Here is a 23,865-nt window from a genome sequence, read left to right as displayed (position 1 = left end):
AGATGTGTGGGGGTGTTTGTGTTTTTGTTTTGTTTATGATGAAGGGATATGGAGGTCAGCGTACAGGTCATTGATAAAAAAAGAGCCTTCTTTTTGGCATTGGAAGTTACCTATTCATTGCCTATTTGCCCATTGATCTGGAGGACCAGGTGACAATGGCAGACACTGGACAACCGCCAGGATGGGCAGGTGCATTAGTTCGTTCTTGGTTGTAGTTGCTGCTTCCACTTGCACGTGTTCTGGCTGGATAGGCCTTTGCTGGATACGTGGAGAAGCAGGCGGTGGGAGGAATCACATCCTGAAAGTAGTGAAATGGGCGGTGCAGGGAACAGCAGTGGGAAATCTAATAGGACTATTCTCATTAGCTATTCAAAATAGGAATTTGAAGAGCCAGTTACAGCAAGCATGAACCTCATTTTCCTAAGAATCTTTCAATGACTAAGTGCCTTTAAGAGACAGCAAAACAAAGAGAGCTTTTACATTGTTTTCTGTGCTCTGCCTTTGAGGTCGATGGTCCTATACATTACTTGTACCATATCTAGTTATACTGCTGTGAATATGAACTGCTGTGAGTCATTTGTCTGGCAATTGTCCTGGTTTTCATACTCTGTACTTCTTAGACATCAACCATTACAGTTTGATAAAAATTATCTCCAAGGCTTTTTTCTGTGGTAGGAATTTTATAAAAGAGGAACCAGCCAGAACTTTAAACTTAAAAGAAACTGCACCCCACACCATGATAATACCTTCTTGTCATAAAAAAAGAATCTCTGCTTGATTCCTTTTATGAATTTCTCAGGTACTTAAACAAGAGAAAGCTTTTAGGGCTTGTTTTGAGATCCTTTAAATAGTTTAGAGAGGGTTTTTATTGCAATAGTGTTAAAGCATCATGGCATAGATTAGAGCCGCTACTAGAAATAAGATGAGCAAAGCACAACAGCATAATGTGTTCAGAATTGGAAAGGGACAAAGTCCTTTGCTAGGTGCTGTAATTTTAATTGTTAGAAGTTTATCAGATATTACAAATTGCTTCTGAAATGCGAGGAAAAAAAACAATTGCCTCGGAATTATGAAAAGAGGGGCCTGTCCAAAGAGTCTCAGGTCTGATTGTGTAGGAGAGAGTAAGACAGTAATTCCCACAAATCAGTTTTGATTTTCTGAAAAACAGACTGACTGAAAACTGAAACTGATCTCAGCGTGAGTGATTCATCACAGATGATGAGGCCGCAACCCTAGCACTTGCTTTCTCTAATTTTACTTCAGTTGTCTTATACAAAGAACAGAAGGAATTGGTACCCTTTGCTGGGTAAAATCTTCCCAGTAAGAAATCTGATCTTGAGACCCTTCCGAGGTATCCTGTACTGGAGAGCTCAGACACAAAATGGTTAACAGTCCTTGCTGGTATTCCTCAAGAGTATTTTTAACTCACTTATCTCAGACACACACACCTGGGTATCTGCCCTCATAAACTGCAGCTGAAGGAGACCTATATGGGTCTTACTTCTATTAGGGAGCTTTCTATATGATCACACTTCAAGTAGATCAGCAAAATTTGTATCATGGTCATACTTACTACCTCAAAAAGATGCATCTGTTTTTTGCTTAATTGTAATAGCCAGTGCAAGGGAGTACACTAAAAACTTTTGAGGTGAAGTTTTAAAAGAGTTTTTGTTTTATAACCTCATTTCCAATAATAAAACATTTCCATAACGATCACTTCCACATGATCACAATCTGAATTTGGATTTTCTTTTTTGTTAACTCCCAAGGAGATAGGAGGACAACTTAAATGATCATTTTTCACAAAGGCAAAATTTGGAACATCTTGAAGGTTCCTGTTTGTCTTTTAGTCTTCTGTATTAATAAGCTTGAAAGTGGGCTAGGTAATGAGGTAGCAGCATTTGTGCTGAATAAAAGTTATGTTGTTAGCACCATGATAAGAGAGTTGTGAGGAATTTTTTGGAGAGGCCTAGACACCTGCTCCTCGGTTGCATAGGTGAGATGATGGCAAATGGAGTTTCCCCACCTAATTTTCCAAAATTCTGTCTCATGTAGAGTAGCTAACATGGAGTGCACCACACCAGTTCATTACTGCAGAGGCTTAGTATTAATAATACTTTCTTTCAGCATTTTTTATCCAAATTCCACATCTTAATATGATCAGCTTCTTTGGTGACTTCTATACAGTGAGAAATAATTTCACTGAATTTTGCTCAGGGATCCTTAAACTGTCATCTTGAGCTTTTGCAGGTCATGTCATTTCTTTAATGTATACAAAATGAAATCAAGAAACCTAGCTTTTTTTAGTATTTACATTGTCTATGTTTAACTGGCAGAATTCATTGACATATGAAATCATGAAGTTGTATAATTTAATGCAGTTCACAAGGGGGTTATGGAAACTGTCAATCTATGTGGACATCAAGACTTGCCAGAATTGGACTTATTAATTAGAATGGATTAAAAGCACTCTCCAAATTTTAAAACTTATGATCTAATGAAGGAAAAAAATGAGAAAATACTCTTTATTCTCTGTGCATAACTATATGTAATGCTTTTATGCAGTCTCTCACTCTTATTTTAATAGGTGAACATTTATACACACACACACTTGTGGCTGTACCTGTGTGTACTGATGCACTTTCGTAAGAGTATCTTCAATCTTAGATAATTTAAGCAAACATCGTAAGCAAATCTAGAGCCATAAAGACCCACTCACGAGGCAAAAAGGGTAATTCATGCTTCAACATGGAAGGCACGATACACATCTCAGGGGCTTCTTTATACAATTTATGCTTATGAGTATCCTGAGTTATTTCTGTACAATTAAAAGATATCTCAGTTATGATTTGTTGTCTTTTTACTCGCTAGTACTTGAAGTTTGTGTAGGTATTAACATCAGTGCTATAGCAAATAGCATAACAGCTAACCCTGGCAGAGTAAAGATTGTCACCATTCTCCTCCTTTATGTGTGGGTTATAAACACTGCCACAAATAAATAGGGGTTGGAGTTATGAACTTCCAGGTTAATGCATGTACTTTTTTCTTGGTGATCTTCGTATGATCTAAAAGTGGTGGTGATTGTGGTGGGTTTTTTTACAACACTGTTTTGCAAAATTGCATTTCAGGTGTACTGTAAATAAAAATTACTGAGGCAAATGAGAAGAGGATGATTGGCTAGAGAGCTGTCTGTCTGAAATATTCTGTACAAAAAAACCCTGTCATGAATTTCTGTTTTCTTATATATCTTTTTGCTGCTTGCTGGTGTTGCATTGACATTTCTACAGTGCATGGTTTGCAGGTTAGGTTGGTAGCACACTGCTTTTTTTAGTGCTTCTGAGGTATGTTATGGGAGATTGCTTTAGAAAGGCTGCTTTTGGTAGTCTCGCTAATAAATTGTTGCTAATTCTTACTTTCTAGATTTTCGCACCTCAGGAACTGATAATTATTGCATGCGTGTTTATTGGAAATAGCAGAGACTATAGATTTGTTCTGCACATGTTGGTAAACAACTTGTTGGTCACCTAGCCTGTTCTTGAGTTAGCGATTGAACCTGCGGACAGACACAGAAGCTGAAATAACCATTGTTTCAGAAGGTGCGAGCTGAATCATTTGTAAACTGTTACAGCTAGATCCTGGTGGCAAACTGTCCCAGATGATGTAAACAGCTCTTGATGAGCAGATCCTACTAACTCTTAAGTCGGAACGTAACAGGTTCACTATATCAAGACATCAGTCAGCTCCGATGAGAATCTGTGAATTCTTGCAGTTGTGGCTCCTTTTGATCATAAATAAGCCTGCTGTCTTATTTTCCAAAGAAAGGCATAACTTTACATCCTTAACTTTGCAGGACTTGGACAGCCACCCAAACCTATACTAATTTTCTTCTTTTTAAAATTCCACTTTCTAGGCTGCATAGTTTAACTTATATACCTATCTTTAGCAATCAGATCTTCTTTCCTTTTCGTTGATTAAATGCTGTCTGCCAGTGATAATGAACTCCTGCTCCCTAACAGTCAGCAAGGTTAATCGAAAGGGGGTAAAAAAGTTGTTTGTGAAGTACTGGATACAGTAGAAAAGTTGGTACTAACTTTGCTGACATTGTTCACAGATATATTGGTTTATGTGAGGCGTTTAGAGCCTCAGCCAAATCAGAAAAGTTCTGAATGCATTTTTTTTTCTGAGTTAGCTCTTGATAATTGGGAAGAAGGTTATCTGTAGTTAGTGGAATCATAGAAACATTTAAGTTGGAAAAGACCTTTAAGATCATTGAGTCCAACCATCTAACACTGCAAAATCCACTACTAAACCATGTCTCTAAGCACCACATCTACACATCTTTTAAATACTTCCAGGGATGGCGACCCAGCCACTTCCCTGGGCACGCTCAGAAAATCTGCCTTGCATGCTTTGTTCACTTTGAAATATAGCTTGAGTGTGAGGATAAAGAGAGAAAATATAGTTGTGCATTCCTCTATTTTAATCATCTGGGAAGTATTTTTCATGTCATCACGTGTGTACTGATCTGTGGTCTGTGACAAACTATTAATTTCTAAACAAATGGTGTTTTTATTTGTATATCATATACATAGAAATTATTTCAAAACTGAAGAAGTCTAGAAACAAAACTGAGCCCTAACTAGAGATTAAACTGTTTACAGGTCCAGAGGCCTTAAGGTATATGAGGCTAGTATAAATAGTATACTGTGAAATAGGAATTTCGGTTTGTGGTAAATCTGTCTGTCCCCAGCAGCTTCAGATAAAATAATTTTATCCGTCTAGAGCACATCAATTTGCTAGTCTGTGGTTCATGTATCAAAGAGCATTCTGTGAAAATATCAATATCATTGGTTAATATAAATGAAATTAATTTTTAAAGCTGGGCTAAAGGTTGACATCTGAAAAATTGCATTACTTTGCAGAAGAGAAATTTCTGTCTTCCAGTGAAATTTCAGGTCATAAGGCCAAGTAATTTTCACAATCTTCAATGGGAACCAGTGAAATATGAACTTCATTGTCACCTAGCCCCAAAGCGATAAGATAAAATGAGCTGATACATCATTTGCTGTGGTTTTATCATCTCCCCCAGTAATTGGAAGAGAAAACATGAGAGTCCTTTACCACCCCCCTCCCCAATCCCTTCACCACCCACACCCAGGCATAAGCCGTTTTGCTCTGATCGATACAAAGGTCACGGAGTATTTATTTATTTATTTAATTTTTTAATGCTGGGTAAAACTGTCTAGTGGAACATTAAAGTAATTAATATGTTTAATTGAGTTTGTCACCCATGAAAATGCTGAACAGGATTGTATAGCAGACTGTGCGTGCTCACAGGAGGGACTGGGTGGGAGATTGCCACTGTTTGCCTGTGGATTTCAGTGGCTGATTGTATAAACACCTGAGATTTAAAACAAACGTCTTATTTGCTGTTCTGTAGAAAGGTCTGAAATAGACTAATAAGCACTGTGATTTATTTAAGAAAATTTGGATATTTAAAATGATTACTAATGTGATCTAATTCCCAATTAGCCTGGTTGGATGTGGACATATTTGAACAAAGAGCAGGGTAAGACCATTTCACTGCAAATCCTGCAGCCAGGAACTCAGTAGTGCCTGGACAGTTGGACAGGAGGATCTGAGGATCTTCAGTTGCAGGGTGGAGATTGTGGGGGAGATCCAGGTTCCTCGTGAACTCAGAGTCAGATTTTGTAACCTCTAAGTGCTGTAATTTTGCCTTCCTGATGTCATTCCCAAATGACAAAGAATGCTGCTAGAAAAAATGTATTTATGGATTTTATCTCTCAATTGCAGTCAAATTTAAATGCAAATTAAATGCTTTATTTTTTTTATTTGGTGGCTTTTTTTGGTATTTTTTGTGTGTCTGGTACATCATAACTTTTTTTGGAAATATACAAATGTGCATTGGCTTTTTAAATAAGCTGTTTAGTTTTTATTTTTCTTGTGGCCATTAAATTGGCTGGCACATTAAAGTAATATAATTATTCAGTTACTGTTTCAGTTCTGTAACCCATTTATAGACTTAATTACTTCTAGCCTATTCACATTTTGAAGATCAATAGTACTTTTCTCTAAAATCAAATAAAATATACGGTAGCTGATTGGTTTGCTTAAAAGGTAAAGCAAAATGTTCATTTAGTCTTCAATAAAATATTGCTTTTCTAATTCAGAAGGCAACTGTAGTGATGGTATCTTTTAACTATTGCACGTAATCTTGTATGAGAGACATTGTTTATGACCAACATTCAAGGAGGTTTTGAAGGAAAGGTAGGGTGGGGCATCTGTTTTCAAAACTGTACGTGGACAAAAGAGCTGCCCAGTGAGGGCTTTAATGTTGGGAAATTATTTGATATACAACTATGAATCATGAGGGGAGGACTTCTCTATGTATAATCTTATGAACAGCACTATACTACCTGAATTTACATGCAACTGATTTCAGAATCTCCTTGGAGTGGGGGTTGAAGCTGGCCATTCTTTACTGACTAGTTTCTTGGGGAGTTGCTTCCAGCTGTGCAGTGTCAGGACCTGCAGCAGGAACGTGAGGGCTGGTTACAGGTTTAGACCCTCATTTCTATTACATGAAGTAAAGAGGAGCTCCATGCAAAGGTGAAAGTAATTTTGTGTTTGTACAGTAATTTGTAATAGTGTTGTTGTACCAGCTGTTCATCTAGTGTTGCCAAAGTCTAATCACAGAACAGTGTGTCTAATGAGATTTTTAGAACCATAGAACTTTACAATTGGCTCATTTGATTTAAGAATTAATTGAAAAGGTAGACTATATGAATAGTGTTTCCATCCATAAAGCACAGTGTCTTTTTAAATAAATGAAATGTGCAGTAGATAAAACTTCAATCTGATGTGTCAGATCAGCTGAAATTCTATACTTTTTCATGTGGGGAAGGTGGTACTATTTGTGCAGGATAAATTAGATTGTACGCCCTCATTAGTCTTTGCTCCACAAGTTGTTCCCAAATAAATGAGCTGGGTTTATACTCAACGTGTTTTACAATAGTATGAAGAGGATAGTGTTCTTAAATTCTTAAGTAGAATTCTGTGTTGTGTGTCTTACAGGTGAAAACAGGAAAATGCAAAAGTAGTTTTTGAAAGTTGTAATTCTGATAATATCATAGGTAGTAACACTGATTTAAAAAAAAAAAATAATCATCCCTTTGCCAGAATAAAGATGCTGAATTTAATTTGAAGTCAGAGTCAGTTTCTGCAACTAGGTGGTCCTATTAATAAAATCAGATATTTGTCAGGGAATAAAAGGTAGGATTGGATTTTCATAAGGTATACTTGGTAATACACATGAAAGAAATGTGTTTGTCTTCTGGACCTTTCATCTACTATAGGTGGTGTGATGAGCGCAGAGCAGTGGTAATGATGCAGTTTCCATAGCAACTGGTTCATTGGCGGGCTAGACCTCTGTCTAGGGTGCTGTCAGTGTGCCTGGAGTTTCAGAGAACAGTGTGTCCCAAAGAAGGTCTGCTTCCACGTAATCCAGTTTTAATTGAACTCCAGAGACTTTGAAGTGAAGCTGCGGACCAGGCAGACGCTATTCCAACCCGAAATGAAGGCCTTGCTCAGCTAGGTCTCAGCTGCTTCTCGCTCCTGATAACTTCTGTTAATGAGTGGGTTAAAGAATTGTTACAGTGGTGGCTGGTAGTGTTTCTGCAGTACAGTTCTAGTTGCTGCTGTAAATCCTGTTATACTGAATTTGAGAACTTTATCATGGCTGTACAAGGTGCATAATGTAAACTGCCTCTGCTATGTTCAAGTTGGTGCTTTTCCTTCCAGTTCTGCAGCAGTTGCATGCAGCAAGCTTTTGGCCATGTTCAGGGTTTCCATTGTCACAAAAAGTGCTGGCTTTGCAGAGTAAAAGTGGCAATTATTTAACCTGCTGATTTTACTCATGGTATCCATGTAAGAAGCGTTTGCATTTGCAAGGCACAGACTGATCGTGACAGGCAGGCTGTTGCATTTTATTTGTTACAATGGAAAAGCGGAGGTCATCACATTCCTGTCTGTCTCAAAAAGTAGTCCTTGAAATTATAAGCTCCAATTTAAACATTGTAAGATGAATGAATACCAGCAAAAAGTACTTTTTTGCAACTTTGTCTCCTTTGTTACCTCTTTTGATGTTGTGCTCTTTAAAGGATATTTATATGCACATGACAAAGCCAACCGTGGTGGTGCTGAATAGCACCACAGAATTATACAAATCTGCCAATTAGTGTGGATGGGTTATGGATGTGGTATGGAAAGTGGCAGTGTGGCCCAAGTTTATTAGTTCCCCAGTGCCAGAAATTATTAGTAAACATCTCTGGTCCTTTCATCGTATTTCTGGAATTTTGTGTCGGAATAAGTACTTGTTCTTGCCTTCTCTTTCTCTGTGTGTGTGTGTACTGGGGGAGAAGTTGTCTGTGGCAGTTGTATTGAGGGGAAGATGAGGGATTAAGGAAAAAGAAAGAAGGTGTGGGAGATGGTTTGCTTTGTACGTTCTGATCTTCTTTCCTGTCTGCTTGTGGTTTGCCAGGCATCTTTGCTTTTAATTCACAAAGGTGGTACAGTGTTTCATACTGCATCGTGTAGTGCTTTTATAATGGCGTTTCTTGCTCTCTGTGCTACAAACATGCAGGTTGGTTGTGAACATACGCTACATGTGAGGCAAAATCCTCTTTTGTTAAAAATTTATAAACAAATAATTGGGTTCATTAATAGCCTTTGTTATGTCAAAAGGTTGAACTTCACTTTTGTTTTTTATACACGATATATTGCCCAAGTGAAATTGCAGTAAGTGTGATGTTAACTAGGATTATATCTGAATCTCCTTTTCTGTGATGGATTTCTATTAAGTGCTTTTGTGTTTGCTAAAATTGACAAATCTCACATTTTCCTTTGCTTATGGTTTGTTAATCTGAGGTAGAGAAGTGTCCGATCTCGCTGTCCCTTAACACTTACATAATTAAGCTTTGAAATAAAAAGGAAAAAGTGAAGCAACAAAGAAACAAAGTGGCTGAGGACTGAAAATGGGATTAGTCTGAATTGTGAAGGCAGACTAAGCATCTGTGTCTGTCAGATGGGATGACAGGAATTGTAACAAGTTACTTTGACAACCGCTTACTCCATAGAGAGATTATGCTGAGTTCATTTGCAGGTTTGTGTTTAACCTTAGCTGACAAAATGATACTTAACCTCTTATACAGCCAACCTTTATAGTTCCAGAATTAATGAATGTTGCCTTAACGATAAACGTAAGGAACATTTTTTTCTTTAAAGCCATTTTTTCTTGCAAGACGTTTTTTCTTGCTTATTTGTTACAGGCCTGTTATTACCTGCTGAAGTCAATGCAGATACATCTAATGGCCCTAGTCATACATTTCAGAATATCTGTTTAAGCTTTGCTGAAGTGCCAAACATTTCATATTGTTTCTGAAACTCCCTTGGTTAGGGAAGATAGGCCGTTGTCTTTAAAGGCAAAAATGCAAAAAAGCTCTTTTTTAAAACACTTGACATGAGTCGTTGAATTTAGGACTTCAAAAATGCATTTTAGGTTCATAGTGTGATGTGATGATTGAGCATATCTTAATTTTGCTGCAGGTTTTGTGTTCAATTGGTACAATCCAAGTTTGTGGGTCAATCAGTTTCTCTTTTTCAAGATATTACCTATGCTGACAATAAATTTAAAACTTTATTTCTCTGTCTCGTTCTACTAGATTCTGGCATATACAGAAGGACTCCATGGAAAATGGCTCTTTTCAGAGATTCGATCTATCTTCTCTCGACGTTATCTTTTGCAAAATACAGCACTGGAAATATTCATGGCGAATAGAGGTACCGTGCATTTAGAGGAATGGCATGTGTTGGTCTGGGGTCATGTGCATTCTGTTTGGTTCTTTTTGTTATGGATTTATGTAGATAGCAGGAGGGCTTGGATTGAGTGTCTCATTGTTTAAGTATATTTTTGTAACTTAAGTTTCCCCTTTTCATTACTTTTTTTTTTTTTTTCAGTGAGGAATTATGATCAGACATGGTAACTGGGAATTAGCTATGCATCACTTCCATTTATTTGGCATTCTATGGAAACTCTTGCTTAAGGCATATCTACCTCTGATCTGTAATGCATGAAGGGTTTTTTGTCCCTTGTGAGGGTTAATAGTTGTTAGCTATACACATCAAGAACAATGTGGTGAAAAAGCTTCACTACCAAATCAGACCAGTGACTGGTATACCTTCATGCTTTATTTCTAGTAACAGTATCTTTCAGTTAGACCTTAGTGCAACTCTAAGAAAGAAATGTGCATTTACCTTGTTTATGAACCTTTTTTTTAGCGTCCCCATTCTTCAGTTCCTTTTGCAGATGCACATAGGCACTGTGAGAATCACTCAAAATACAGTTGTCGAGAACTTTCTTCTGGATTTTCTCCCCCTAAATTTTATTTTAAACCATGTTATATGATGTCTTTGCGGTTTAAACTAAAATTCTTCAGGTACTTTTATTGCTTTTATAGTGATAATGAAGTTTTGAAAAACAAATTTTGAAAACTGTATACAAAGACACCAAATAAAGTAGGTCTTAAGATGACACTTTTAAAACGTAAAACATTGTTTTTGTAATAATAGGAAAGGCGGTTGTCTTGAAATCAGTAAAAGTTTCATAGGATAACATGTTTTATGCAGTTAGTGTGCTAGTCAAAGTTTTTGCCTGAGCTTAAAATGGTCTCTAATCTTGAACGTGACTGGTAAGTATTCAGACTCTTATCTCATAGAGCATTGTTGTGCATATCTGAAGGGGATATTGTCCAACAGAATATTAATCATGTGCATAAAACCTTTCCTATTTTGTAGCCTGTAGTACTACTCTATGAAGTCATAAACGACCACTGGTGATACCATAATTAGATTGTTATTTAGAATTTTAGGTTGCTACTTCTCAAGTGTCATGGGATGTTTCAGGCAGAATATGAAGATAGTATTTTGAAGAATATGTCTTGAAAATATCTATAAAGTAAACTAGGAAATGTGGGATCCAATTAATATATTTTTTTTTTTTAATCCATTCCAAACAGTCAGTCTGTGCATATAGGTTTAACTTCTATTCAGAAAGAAAGACAACGGTAGACCTTGTGAGATTTGTAACAGTGATAACTTCTGTTGAACTTCCTGTTAATAGTAAATAAAACTATTTCTGGAAATGATAAAAAAATGTATCTACAGTAACCTGCAGGAAACATGTCTAATATTTTATCTGTTCAACATCTAAGCTTAGGATTAAATTTTATCGGGTCAGAAAGCCTCAAATAATAAAAAAGAAAAAGAATCGTGCCATACTTCAACTCTTGTGTTCACAGTGGGTGTCATGTTCAATTTTCCTGACCAAGCAACAGTAAAGAAGGTGGTTAACTGTCTGCCTCGGGTCGGCATTGGCACTATCTTTGGACTACCCCAGACCAGGTATTTTACAATTTGAGTTAATTTTATCTGTCCATTCTAAGAGTCGTTTTTGCATCAGATCAGCCTATCTGCTTTGAAGCATTTACACCTACTGGTTTACAAAAATGCATAACCTCAGCCCATCACTTCTGCATGCTGTTCGCAATGTGTTCGTAGACTAAAAACTTTCTGATTTGAGATTTGTTGGTAATGTCTGTCTGTTATAGGCAAGATAGCTTCTTTTTGGCAGTGAGACTCAATCACTTACCCTCCTTGAGGAAAATAGGTTTCTTTATGCCTGCCAACTCACTAAGATTTAAGACTGATTTAAGACTGATTGTAGGACTGATTAGCTTTTATGGCCGTGTTCAATTATATTAGCTTGACTGTAACATCCTTGAATCTCTGTAGTATTTAAACGTAGATGAAAACGATCGTTCCTCTTCAGAAGGATATTGTAGTGATGTGTAGTACAATAGAAGCTGAACAGCGTGTGAGGAAATGTTATGGTGTGCTTGTCTTTTAGCTCTGAAGGACATTGTTCAAATTTTGCATAGTGAGGAATCAGTATTACAATGGCAGGCTGTGTGTTCAGATCCAAAAACTGAAGAATATGAATCAGTTTGCTGCATTGTTAGCAGAAGGTTAGGGCTTGATTACCAGATACGCTCTGGATGAAACACAGCAGTTCAACCCAGTTTAATGTTCACTGGGGCTGATGGAAATAGAAGGTTTTGAGGTATACCTGGTCTCTAGTTGGATTGGTTACCTCTTGTATTTTAAGGAATTTTAAAGTATTTTTAAGTAGATTGATTTTTAATTTTTCAGAAGAAACAGCAACCTTTAAGGAGTATCTTGACTGTTGTTAAATGTTTTATGTTTTAACGATTTCTGTGCACAGAAATGGCATTAAAATAGCTGGAGATGTGCTTTGTTGTGTTTTGTACTTTACCTTATTTTTTTTTATCAAGTACAGAAGAAATTCTCTTCAATTGCAATTATAGCTACTCTGTAAGAACTTAAGGATTTTTGTTTACAGAAGCAAATTATGTGTGAAAACTTTACATGAAAGTATAGACACACCTGTTCAAAATTTCATGTCCATTTGTCTTGATAAATCTTTTTACAATGTAATGCAGTGTATTAATTTGAAAAAATACTCAGTTACTGTAACTGTTTTCTTTAATTGTTTACCAATAACTGTAAAGTTCTGTTGACTAAAACTATATCTAGATATTTTTTTCCCCCCCTTAAATGATGTGGCTCTGGTATTTACAGATGTTTTTATTATGAACAAAACTGTCTTGGGAATTTTATGATAAGCTCTTCTGTGCTTGATTTATCACTCCAAGAAATGACTCTGTAGTCGTCTTTCACAAATATTAGGAAATCTGGCATCAAATTCTAAAAGTTAAATTGAGTTATTTATGACTAACTCCCCAACACTGCCCAGAATTTAAATCTCAAGAGAATGCACTTCAAAATGTAATTCTATCAATCTTACCGTTGTTTTCCTTTGTTCTTGAGGGATTTGAAAACCTCTCCTAAAAATTACTTTATTCTTATGTGAAATTCTAAAAGTTGTGTAATTTTCTTATTTAATGGTCTGCCATCTCTCTAAATCACTAGTAACATATTTCTGTAAGACATCAAGCCTTCATGGAGCAGCTGAATTTGCACATCTGTAAAGATTTCTGTTTGAAAGTTTTCAAACCTTGACATATCCAGCTGTCAGATGTTTTAGGTCTTTTGTTCTTTTTAGATTATAAAACTTAAAAAATGAACTTCAAGTATCCAAAAGAGCAATTTGACCTTGAGAGAAATTTAGCACAGAACTAGTAAAAAAAATATGTACAACTGCCACTAAAATTCAGATAAGTTAAAAGGAAGACCCACAGGTTTTCTCATTATTTTTCCAATGTTGTTTTGTTGTTTTTTTTTTTTCCTCAGACGCATTTCTTTGGCTAGTCCACGACAGATTTTCAAAGCTTCCAATATGACCCAGCGGTGGCAACACCGAGAAATTTCCAACTTTGAATACCTGATGTTTCTAAACACTGTAGCAGGTAACACAAATTACTGTAATGACTCAGAAAAAGACTTAATGGTTGCACAGTCTCAACAGACATGGGGCACTACTAGATGTTGTCCTTTTAATAAATAACTTTTTCTACATACAATTTTTTGCTGAGGAACGTCTTCACAAAATCCTCCTAAATGTAATTTATTCGTAATTATTTTTATGTTTATGTAAGAATAGAGAGGCATGCGATTTATAATGCTGTACTGAACTGCAGTTAAAATATATCTCTTAAAGTCAGAATATCTTGACTGTTGTAGGACAGGCTCTACACCGACCGTCTGCTATTTAGCAGAGTCTCAGAAACAGTAACTTCTTTATCCCTTAGTATTCTAAGTTTTGGTCTTCAAAATTACTATCCTCCGTAAATACCACTGATGTAACAAGTTTAGGGCTGGAACCCTCTGGGAAGTCTCAGCTGGGGAGCAGGATATTCCTGGAGTGAATAAATACATCTGTTGCAAGATGTATGGTTGGTCTCAGAAAAGAGTGTAGTGCCTGGATCACCAGTGCTGCTGTGCCAGGCCACCATTCATCTGCTCCCAAATCCTAATTCTTATCCCTTTATTGTTTCTCTAGCCCCTCATTCTGTAAATGTGAAGCTATATTTCGTTCAACCCATCTTAACCTATTAGCTTCTAACCAGCTTGACTTCAGCTTAGCAAATGGAGGCTGTTAGGTCTGGTGACCTCTCTTATTTTCCAATGTATTTTGTTCTTGGAACAACTTACAGAACTTCTCAATTTTCAGCTTTTTCCGATGGTATTGACAGTGTTGAAAGGTCTGTTAATTCCCTTTCAGACTTGGCTCTTGTTAACATGATTGATACAACCAATGCCTCTGCTCACACTAATTACATTTTATACAAATGGTCAGTTTTGCTAGTTTCTGTAATCAGTCATTAAGTCAGAGATGCCAGGATGCTGGCAGGCTTTATAAAAGTAGAGGTAGATCTGCTTGCCTTGCCTCCTTACTGCTGAGCTGGAATGAGGCAAATCATGACACTGTTTTCTGTGTCTCCAGTGAATGATCCTTTTCAGCTTAAATATATCATTGAAAAAAATAAAGTGAATTCTTACCTACTTGATATTTGAGGCTAAAAGGAACAGAAAGATACCCTTCTGGAAAAAGAGAAGATGTAGTTGCCCAGGATGGGGAGGTAAAAGATTGTTAGGATGGCTCTCAATTTGAAACAAATACAGGCAGATATCACAGTGTCATGTAAGTAGACTTAGTCCTGAATAAGAGATAATGTGCAACATAACCAACTGATTAGGGACAGAAAGGATCTGGCTATACCATTCTGCAAACCAGGATGGAAAAATACTGAAGGTATAAAAAAACTAGAAAAAGAAAAACTCAGGTGGAGTTTTAGAAAACCTTTTCTGACAACCTGATAGATTGGGTTGTGAAATAATATTCCTTTGAAAGAAATAAAAACCTGTCATTTGAGACTTTTAAGACCAGGCTAGAAAAAATCTGAGGACATACTGATTGGAGGTGATGTGAATGAATGAGTTTCTGCAGCAATGTCATAAAAAGAGACAGCATCCATGTAAAAATTGTGCATTTAAAAATTATAAACCAGGGTATGTGTGTATGTATGGTATATGATTATTCTAACTGAATATTTTGTTTTTACTGGAAGGAAGAATATTATTTTCATCTTACAGATGCCTGAAGGTGCGTGTGAGAAACCAAAACAGATTTTCTGTTCTGGTAAATGTTGGATACCCATGGGTGGTCAATGGTCAAGGGAGAATTCCCCTCAAAGTGAATTCTCCTGATGAAATGCTATTGTGGTTTAACCCTAGCTGGCAACTAAGTTCCACAAAGCCGCTCACTCACAAACCCCCTTCCTCCGGTGGAATGGGGAGGAGAATAGGGAAGGGAAAAAGCAAAAAACTGGAGGGTTGAGATAAGAACAATTTAATAATTGAAAGACGATAAAATTACGATGATGATGGTGATAATAATAATAGTGAGGATGATGATAATAATAACAGTTACAACAATACTAGTGAACAGGAGCAGGAAGAGGAGAAGAATAAAACCCAAAGGGAAGGGGAAAAAAAACTAAAACAAGTGACGTACAATACAAGTGCTCACCACCTGACCTGCTGACTGATGCCCAGCCAGTCCCCGAGCAGCGATCCCAAGGCCCCAGCCAGCTCCCCGCAGTTTATACACTCAGCATGATGTTCCATGGCCTGGAATACCCCTTTGGCCAGTTCAGGCCAGCTGTCCTGGCTGTGCCCCCTCCCAGTTTCTTGTGCCCCTCCAGCCCTCTTGCTGGCAGGGCCTGAGAAACTGAAAAGTCCTTGACTTGGTATAAACACTACCCAGAAACAACTAAAACCATCGATTTTATCAACATAGTTCTCACACCAAATCCAAAACACAGCACTGTGCCAGCTATGAAGAAGAAAATGAACTCTTTCCCAGTGAAGCCAGGATAGTTTACTTGCATAATTTCTCAATCTAAAATCCTGAGCTGCTTCAATCTGTTTTCATGTATTGAATTCAATACAGTATGTAAAAAAATATTGCTTTATTTTTTTAGTATCAACAAAAGTCATTGGCTCTGCATTTTTTTAGCTGTTTCACGTTAAAGTAACGGAAAACAAGATGACATAAACAAGGAAAGGAGAAATGTATAGAAAATGAATGGGTTTAACTGTCACTCTTAATATATGCAGAAGTTCACAATTAAAGTGAAACGGGCTGCAATGTTTTAAATTAAATACTAGCAATTGGAACTTTTTCTTTATCCTTTTCAATAAATCAGAGTAGAATATTGAAATGATAAAAGATCTGAGATATATTATGGTTACTTTGAAGAGCTCGTAATGTTGTATTTTTGTATCTTTAGTGTTGGTGTTCTAGTTAAATATAACTCTTTTAACTCATGGTGGGTTTTTTCTGTTGTTGTTTGTCAGGTCGAACTTACAATGATTTAAATCAGTACCCTGTCTTCCCTTGGGTTATCACCAACTATGAATCAGAGGAGTTGGACCTTACACTTCCTAGCAATTTCAGAGATTTGTCAAAGGTATTTGTCATCAGAGATACCTTTTTTTCTCTGCAGTATTTATCACAGTAGCTTTCAGTCTGGTTAATGTTTTCTGCTGTGTTTGATACATTAATGTTAAATGCACAACCGTTAACAGTGATTCATTTCTATATGCTTAGACTGATAATAGGGATCAGATTGTGGAAAAATGAATTATTGATGTATTCTTAGTGCTTCTGATTGTATCAATTTAATACTTGTTAATGGAAGGTGCTCTTAGTTGGAACATATGCATTACATTTAATTTCAAATTTTAATGAAGTTAGGAATGCTGAGGCAGCTAAAGATTAAAAATCAGCCAAATAATTTTCTGTTTTTCTGATGAAAATTGTGCTTTTTTAGTTAGCAAAGCCTGTGATACCGTTATAATTTCACTACTTTTAAATCATTGCCCTTATTCCCATAAGTAGAAACATTATTTTTTCCACTTCTCATGATGGTCCTTCAGGTGTGTGTGGTTGTCCTTTGTCAGACAGACATTGTCAAATTTTAACAACTTTTCCAAACAACTCTTTTCTGGCAGAGTAGCCTTGTTTTTCTAAGAGTCTTTCCCAAACAAATGTATGCAGATACAATATTATACAGCCTGTTTCAAGCTGTATAGAATTTGGTATTCTTTTTCAGTGTTTTCCAAGAAAGGAATATTTCATTTTACACAGTGGAAACCTCTCATTTTGTCTAGAAAGACCAAGTTCACTGATCATCAAACAGGATCTTTTTCTATAAGCTGACTATTATGGGAAATGATTGGCACACAGAGCAATATAGTTAATTAGTTGAAAAGGTGAAGAAGCTATTCTGATTATAGCTTGTTTTTTGCAAGTCTACCATAGAAATTGGTAATTTGATAGAAAAAAAAATCCCCAAAGAAGTAAGGCAATTCTTAAAAGTTCTTGTTTTCAGTGCACAATTGATTAAGCTAAACACAAGTCTGTGAAAATCTCCAAATTTTTTTTTTTTACTACAGATGTAGTATTTTGACCTTAAAAAAGGTACAGTATAGTCATAAAATATATATACATGTATATATGCAGATATGTATGTGTGTATAAATACATACATGAATATGTATTTGAAGACTGTATCATACCTTTTGTGTGTGTGTATATACGTACAAATAAAAATAAAGGAATAATTTTTTTAAGTCCAAAGCAGAGAGATACTGAGGTACTGTCATTGTAACAGTTTCTAATAGTATTATTTGTGCTTTCTCAGAATGTCTGACTGACACAAATCCATATTCATGGATAAATCCACACATATTTTACACTTTAACAAATCTTGTGAAGGTAAATTATATTTAAAATAATTTGCTATTGTGGAATTTAGTAAATACTTTCTTAATAATACACAGGCCAAAAAATGTCTGAAGGTAGCTTAAAACTAAAAATACCTACCACCAAGTTACACTACACTTGTGAATTACACTTAAGTGAAAATTGAAAACTTATGAGTAACATCAGCTTTGTGTAGCTTGAATTAGTACATAAATTAGATGTATTAATCATTAATAACTTGATTATGACATGAGTTTTGCAACCTCATTTTCCATTAACTTTTGTTAAGTGACACTTCTGCATATATCAATCATGTCATTCCTAAAATAATTCAAGACAGAAAAAAAGGATTCTCCAGCTGCTTTCCTTCTGAGGCATCTCCTTTTAATTGTGTTTAATTTGTAAATTACTCAATTCTGTCAGCACTATAGTCCTAGTCTTTTTTCCTCCACCCTGAAATAGACCTAAGTGCAGTGCAGAGCAATTTTTCCTCATTTTAGGTTAGATACCACTCTTACCTCCGTTAAGAAATTGGATAGCAAACGTGTTCTTTTTCTGTGCGTTTTATTATTAACAGTGACTGGTTATATGGATTTCTCTGCTCGTGAAAGTGGTCTTTGAGGATTACTAAGTATACTTTAAGTTCTGAGGGAATCTTTGCATTGCTGTTGCTGAGAGAGGACGTTACTTAGGGACATTACCGAGTGGACGTTAATTAGGTTTTATCTATTATCTATACTTAACCTTCTTAATCATATGTTTGAAAGCTATGAACCTAATACAGGAGACAATTAATACAATATTAGATGTGAGTCATGCTGTATTATGAGTAGAAGGAGTTCTGTTAAAATTCTTTAAGCCTGTAACATTACATTCTTGGCAGCTTTTAATCTTTAACAGCTGATTGGCAGAGAATTGCCCTGGTTGTTAAAGAACAGTGAATATTTATACATATATGTATATTTACCATGCATTTTCCCTTATGTTCTGTTAAATGTTGTTGATCAGACAGTGTGTCTTGATCTCTGAAAGTGTAACTGGTGTTCTGATTGAGTGCCAGTCCTTCCCATACACACAATGGAAGCTTGATGCCATACCTGTCTGTTACAACATACCATTACGGCAGTTCAAGCTTTGGTTACTGTTTAGGCATTTCTCTGTAGTTTAAATGTTAAACTTCATGTCAGGTGATGAATTAATGGCAAATACCTGAAAAGATTTGCTAATATTCAGCTATGAAAGTGTTTGAATGTCACTTACATTGTGATATTTTCATTCTAGTACTGTTACCTTGGACGTAATGCTTCAAAATAAGCACAAATTATGTATTGTAGCATGTCTATGCTTTCGCACTGCTAAAGGTATTAAAAATATTTAAACATATTTCATTTAACTTTTTACGTGGTTTAAACAGTTTCTTACTTTATTTCTTTTCCTTAACCATGTCCAGAAATGCATTACAATTTAGTGCTCCCACTGTGCAAAGAAAAGGAAAACTTTGATTTTGGTCCGGCAGAAAAGATGTCAGGTCAACATTTTACTTTTTTTGGTACCTCAGAAAACAAAAAATTAACAATTTTTCTTTTCTGTGTGTGTGTGTGTGTGTGTGTTAGAAATTGCTAGTTAAGTTTAGGTATTCTGAAGTGTCAGATATGAATAACAGTTTTGTTAATATATTAGCTAGAAGTCCACAGTTAGTACAGATTTAAAGAATTACAGTGTATAGGTTAAACCAACACTTTATTTAAGCAGCTTCTTATGGCATTGTTTTGAACATCAGTCACACCATGATAAACCAAAGCAACTGAAATGGATTGTGGTTAATATTACTGTCAGCCTGACGAATGCTCCTGACAAATGCCAGGAGTGCACTGCCAGTCTGTTACCCTGCTTTGACTCAAGTGTTTATTTCTTAAGAGGTGACTGTGGTTTGGAATGAGTATTACATATTACATTTATAGCTGTATATATTTTATTTATACAACAGACACTGTTTCCCACCAGAATGTGTCCCATTTTCTGCATTACTTATGTTATTCAGAAGCACATTTTTTTCCTTTTCTTTATTCAGTGGAAGCAATAAATTGTGTTGTGTTTCTGGACTTGGATAAGGAAAAAAATAGAAGTAAAACCACATGGAAAATACTGAGATCAAAGCACAATTTTATACTCTTAAAAGTTTGTTACAAGATCTTGCTGTATGTGAGTAGCTGTTGGTAATTTTTCTTTCATAAGGCACAAAATTTCTGTAAGATCATAAACTGACACTGCTAGAAGAAAATTATGCCATTCTTAAATCTTCTTTTGTCTTCACTGTAGCTACATGTGTACATAATAATATTTTTATTCTCATTTTTATCATTTTCATGCAATATTTGCTAAATCATCATTGATTTTATAGTGGCTGTTATGTACGTAATGACTTCTTTTTCAGTCAAGTGTACAAAAGCAACAAATAGCTCTCACCTTCAGTGAACTGAAGTGTTTAATTGGTATGTGGGAGCCACTGATGTCAAATACACTTTGACAGAAGAGAAGTAATAGATCTTTTTTACTATGACAAATTAGACTAGTTTTGTTGTTGTAACGTAAACTTCACTGTTGACTGTTCTTCAGCACGCCAGCCTGAATTCTGTTGCAGGGTGCCCATTTCAGGAGCACAAATTCATTGCATGTATAACTAGTGCTGTGTATTTTCCCCTGTAAGGAAGCAGAATGGGATGGGCGCTTAGTTATCTCTTGTTACCCCTCGCCAAAGAGATAGAAAGTAAAAAAGGTTTCATTGTGCACCTATTATACTTTTGCAATTTTTTTTTAAGAAATCTTTTTGCCTAGAGAGGCATTTAAACTTGTACAGGGATTCTGTGAACCAGTTCTTTTCTTGTAGGAAATGAAAATTATGTTTTATTCAGCTTGTGCTCCAACACAAAATCAATCCAGGTTGCTACCAGTTAAAACTGATAAACCCACTGGAAGGACGCAGTGTCCTTGTAGACATAAAGCGTGTTCCAGAATTGGTCCCTAAAAGAACACAAGAGGAACAGTGTTTGAACTAACAGTAGTGGGTGCAGTGGTAATGACTTACTTGGATAGGCAATTACATCTGGAATTTAGGTTCTGAAACCTACGATGCTTGATACTGCTGGGCTCAGCATCTTCCCTGGTTGCCTTGTCACTGGTATTTCAGGAGTAAATTTGTCATCTGTACCTCTGACAAAAGATACCACTTAATTAAATTAAAAAGCATTGCAAAGCCTGACAGGATAGGCTCAGAAATAAGGTACAAATATTTTTCCTTTCATGGCAGTTCATATGAATTCCAGCTTAGAATAGGACAGTACAGGAAATAAAATATTTCAGACTTTGTATCAGAATACCTGGCAGTTAAGAAAAGATCAGGTGTATATTCTAGAATTTTGCATCATCTCCAGAAATGGTAGAGGTATCAAGGCCAGCCAATGTCTGTGGTCAGCCTGAAGCAGTGATATCTGAAAAGGAGACACATTTTTCATTATTCATTTATCAGTCTTATGGATTTTGATATTTTTAGTATAAAGTATATTTAGCAGATTCTCTCCATTGTCAGATAAGTTATCAAGCTTTCTTTGTGAAATGCGACATGCTTCATCTAGGAGAAGGACATTCCTTCCTCTCTTAAGTTGTATACAGAATAGGAAGTTGTTGAGAGAAATTAATCCAAAACTGGTTTATCACCTTGTGGTAGATGTACATTTGATCTCCATCCCTGTTTGTACAAAGGCACTGACAGATGTAGACATTTGACATCAACATGTTAAAAGAAAATTTTAGGGGCAGGGAAACATTCAAACAGGTAGCAATACGCTGAGCAGTACCATGATTTTTGGGGATTCATGTTTTGGTACCATTTAGAAAACCATAAAAGAACAAAATCTAGCTGAGAGAACAGAGACCCGTTCTTCCTAATCTGTCCTCTTTGAATATTAAAGAGAGAAATTAAAAGGGATGAGTGGGGGGGATACTGCAATTGTGATTGGTCTCCTTGCTTGTGATATGATAACTCAAAAGCAAAGTCCTTCTTTGAAGAAAGCTCTGCAACAGTATGAAGTTCTCCTCTTCACATCCCAGGACAGGGCTATAATTTTAGGACCATTGTGATCTTTGGATGAGAAAATCTATTGTGGAATTAGAAATCATACCAACTAAAGCGCTGAGTAGTCTGTTACATTCCCACAAAAAGTTGTGCTGTAATGCTGTAAATTTCTCCCATTTCTAGGTGAGGGGGGGAAGTGATTTTGTGAGTCTCCCAAATGCCAGCGATTCTCAGACAGCTTCCAGAGGGGACTTCCGTAAATGATCAGATTGGTCAATTATCTTTTCTGACAGATGAGTCAATCCGTTGCATCGTTTCCTGTAGCACCTCTGCCGGAGCCAGGGGCAGAGCTGCCCGCGGTGCCGGGGCTCTGTGGCTGCCCCGGGCGGTTCGCCGCGCCGCGGTGCAGCACCATGGCCAGGGCCCACCGGGCCGGGGCGGCCGCGCTTCAGCACCATGGACAGGCGCCGCCGCGGGCGGGGCCCGAGCCGCCAGTGAGGCCGCTCCCTGCCACGGAGCAGGCACCGGTGATCGCCAAGCCTGACCTAGACACCAGCCTTAGAGGCACCGGGATGTTCCCTCTGTCTGAATCAGTTCTACCTTTTTCAAGTTTTACTTGCCACCTCTGCTTGATACCCACTTGTTTCGCTTTCGAAGGCAGAGATTCTTCTGCTGAGATGTTGGTTTGAGCTTCATGCAGCGTCCATCTCAGGACCTTTTTCAGAATAAACATGTGATTTCCATGCATTTTTAGCTGCCTGTTTCTCCACAGCTCTATTTGTAGAGACCTGCTGAGACTGAAACATCACCCAAATACATCTCTGAGACGATTTATCAAAACATACTTTCTGAAATCCTGCTCTTAGTCCAGATAGAATTTTTAAACTAATTTGGGATATTCTACTGCTCTATTATGGTTTCATAACCATCCTTCAATATCTTTGGGGTTTTTTCCTTGTCATTAATTGTTTTTTCTCTGTGTCAGACTATCTCCTCTAAAGAACATGTAAGTGGATGATAGAGTACATCTTGCTACCAGTCTTTCTTTCTCTTCCCTGTTCTGTTCTTTCCCCACCAGAGGCTTATTTTTTGAAGTCACAAGAAGCATACTCTTTGCACATCAGATGCATATAGGAGTTTCTAGGATCACTTAATTATTTTCAGGAAATCTTATTTTGTAATTATTTAGGTATTAGAGCAAAAGTCAAGTTTATAGGATCAGTAAGAATCATTTTGGTAATGAGCCCAATAATCTTTCCCTGCCTCAAGGAGAGGTATTGTTTTGAATGTGAAAATACTCAAGACAAGAAAAACAGTCACTCAGAATTAACAGTGAATGTTCAAAATACTGCTCTTAGTTTTTATCTGATGTTATTGTCCATTTTGCTCTTGTTTCAATTTTAGGTGCCCTGAACATATGTCATCTAATTGGAAATGAACTGAGGGAGGTTCATAACCTTTTAAATAATCACAAGAAACCATGGGGCACATGTCTGGTCATAAAACGTACTAGCAATCAAAATAATTTCACACACATATCTTGGACCATAGACATTTTGAATTAGGAAGACAGGCTGCTGTCTTCCTAATCTAAAGTGAATGTTACTCTCTTGACACAGTCTTTCTTCCTTTTTATATGCATGCATTTGAACTCCAGAAGATTATGAGCTGCCGCAGCACACATCTGTATAATTCAAATTTCCAAACAAGCATGCTGGTGGCTAAGTTGAAGATTGCACTCATACTGGAAGTGAGAATGGGATTTATCTCACTTAACTGTAGCTGTCTAAAACTGAGTTGATCAAACTCCTAGGAGCAGGAAGCCTGCTGGGGTCAAAGGATAATCCAGGTATAAATGTACTGGTCAGAGAAAATCAGAGATTGGTGAAGTAATAATTATAGTATT

The 23,865-nt window shown here is 36.6% G+C and overlaps 1 protein-coding gene across 3 annotated transcripts in view; it reads left to right on the top strand.

The window, feature by feature from the left end:
- The window catches only part of LRBA (LPS responsive beige-like anchor protein), a 417,388-nt gene that overhangs the window by 270,122 nt on the left and 123,401 nt on the right, over positions 1–23,865 (top strand). For all 3 annotated transcript variants that reach the window (XM_080368631.1, XM_080368630.1, XM_080368629.1), the window contains 4 exons: positions 9,741–9,858; positions 11,376–11,478; positions 13,408–13,523; positions 16,477–16,589. In XM_080368631.1, the coding sequence (XP_080224757.1) occupies positions 9,741–9,858; positions 11,376–11,478; positions 13,408–13,523; positions 16,477–16,589 (450 nt within the window). The remainder of the gene's footprint in view (positions 1–9,740; positions 9,859–11,375; positions 11,479–13,407; positions 13,524–16,476; positions 16,590–23,865) is intronic.

This window comes from Falco punctatus (genome assembly GCF_963210335.1).
Source record: "Falco punctatus genome assembly, chromosome: 1".
NCBI classification, from domain to species: Eukaryota; Metazoa; Chordata; class Aves; order Falconiformes; family Falconidae; genus Falco; species Falco punctatus.
Note: the sequence above shows the minus strand (reverse complement) of the source record. Positions and strands in the feature narration are given on the sequence as shown.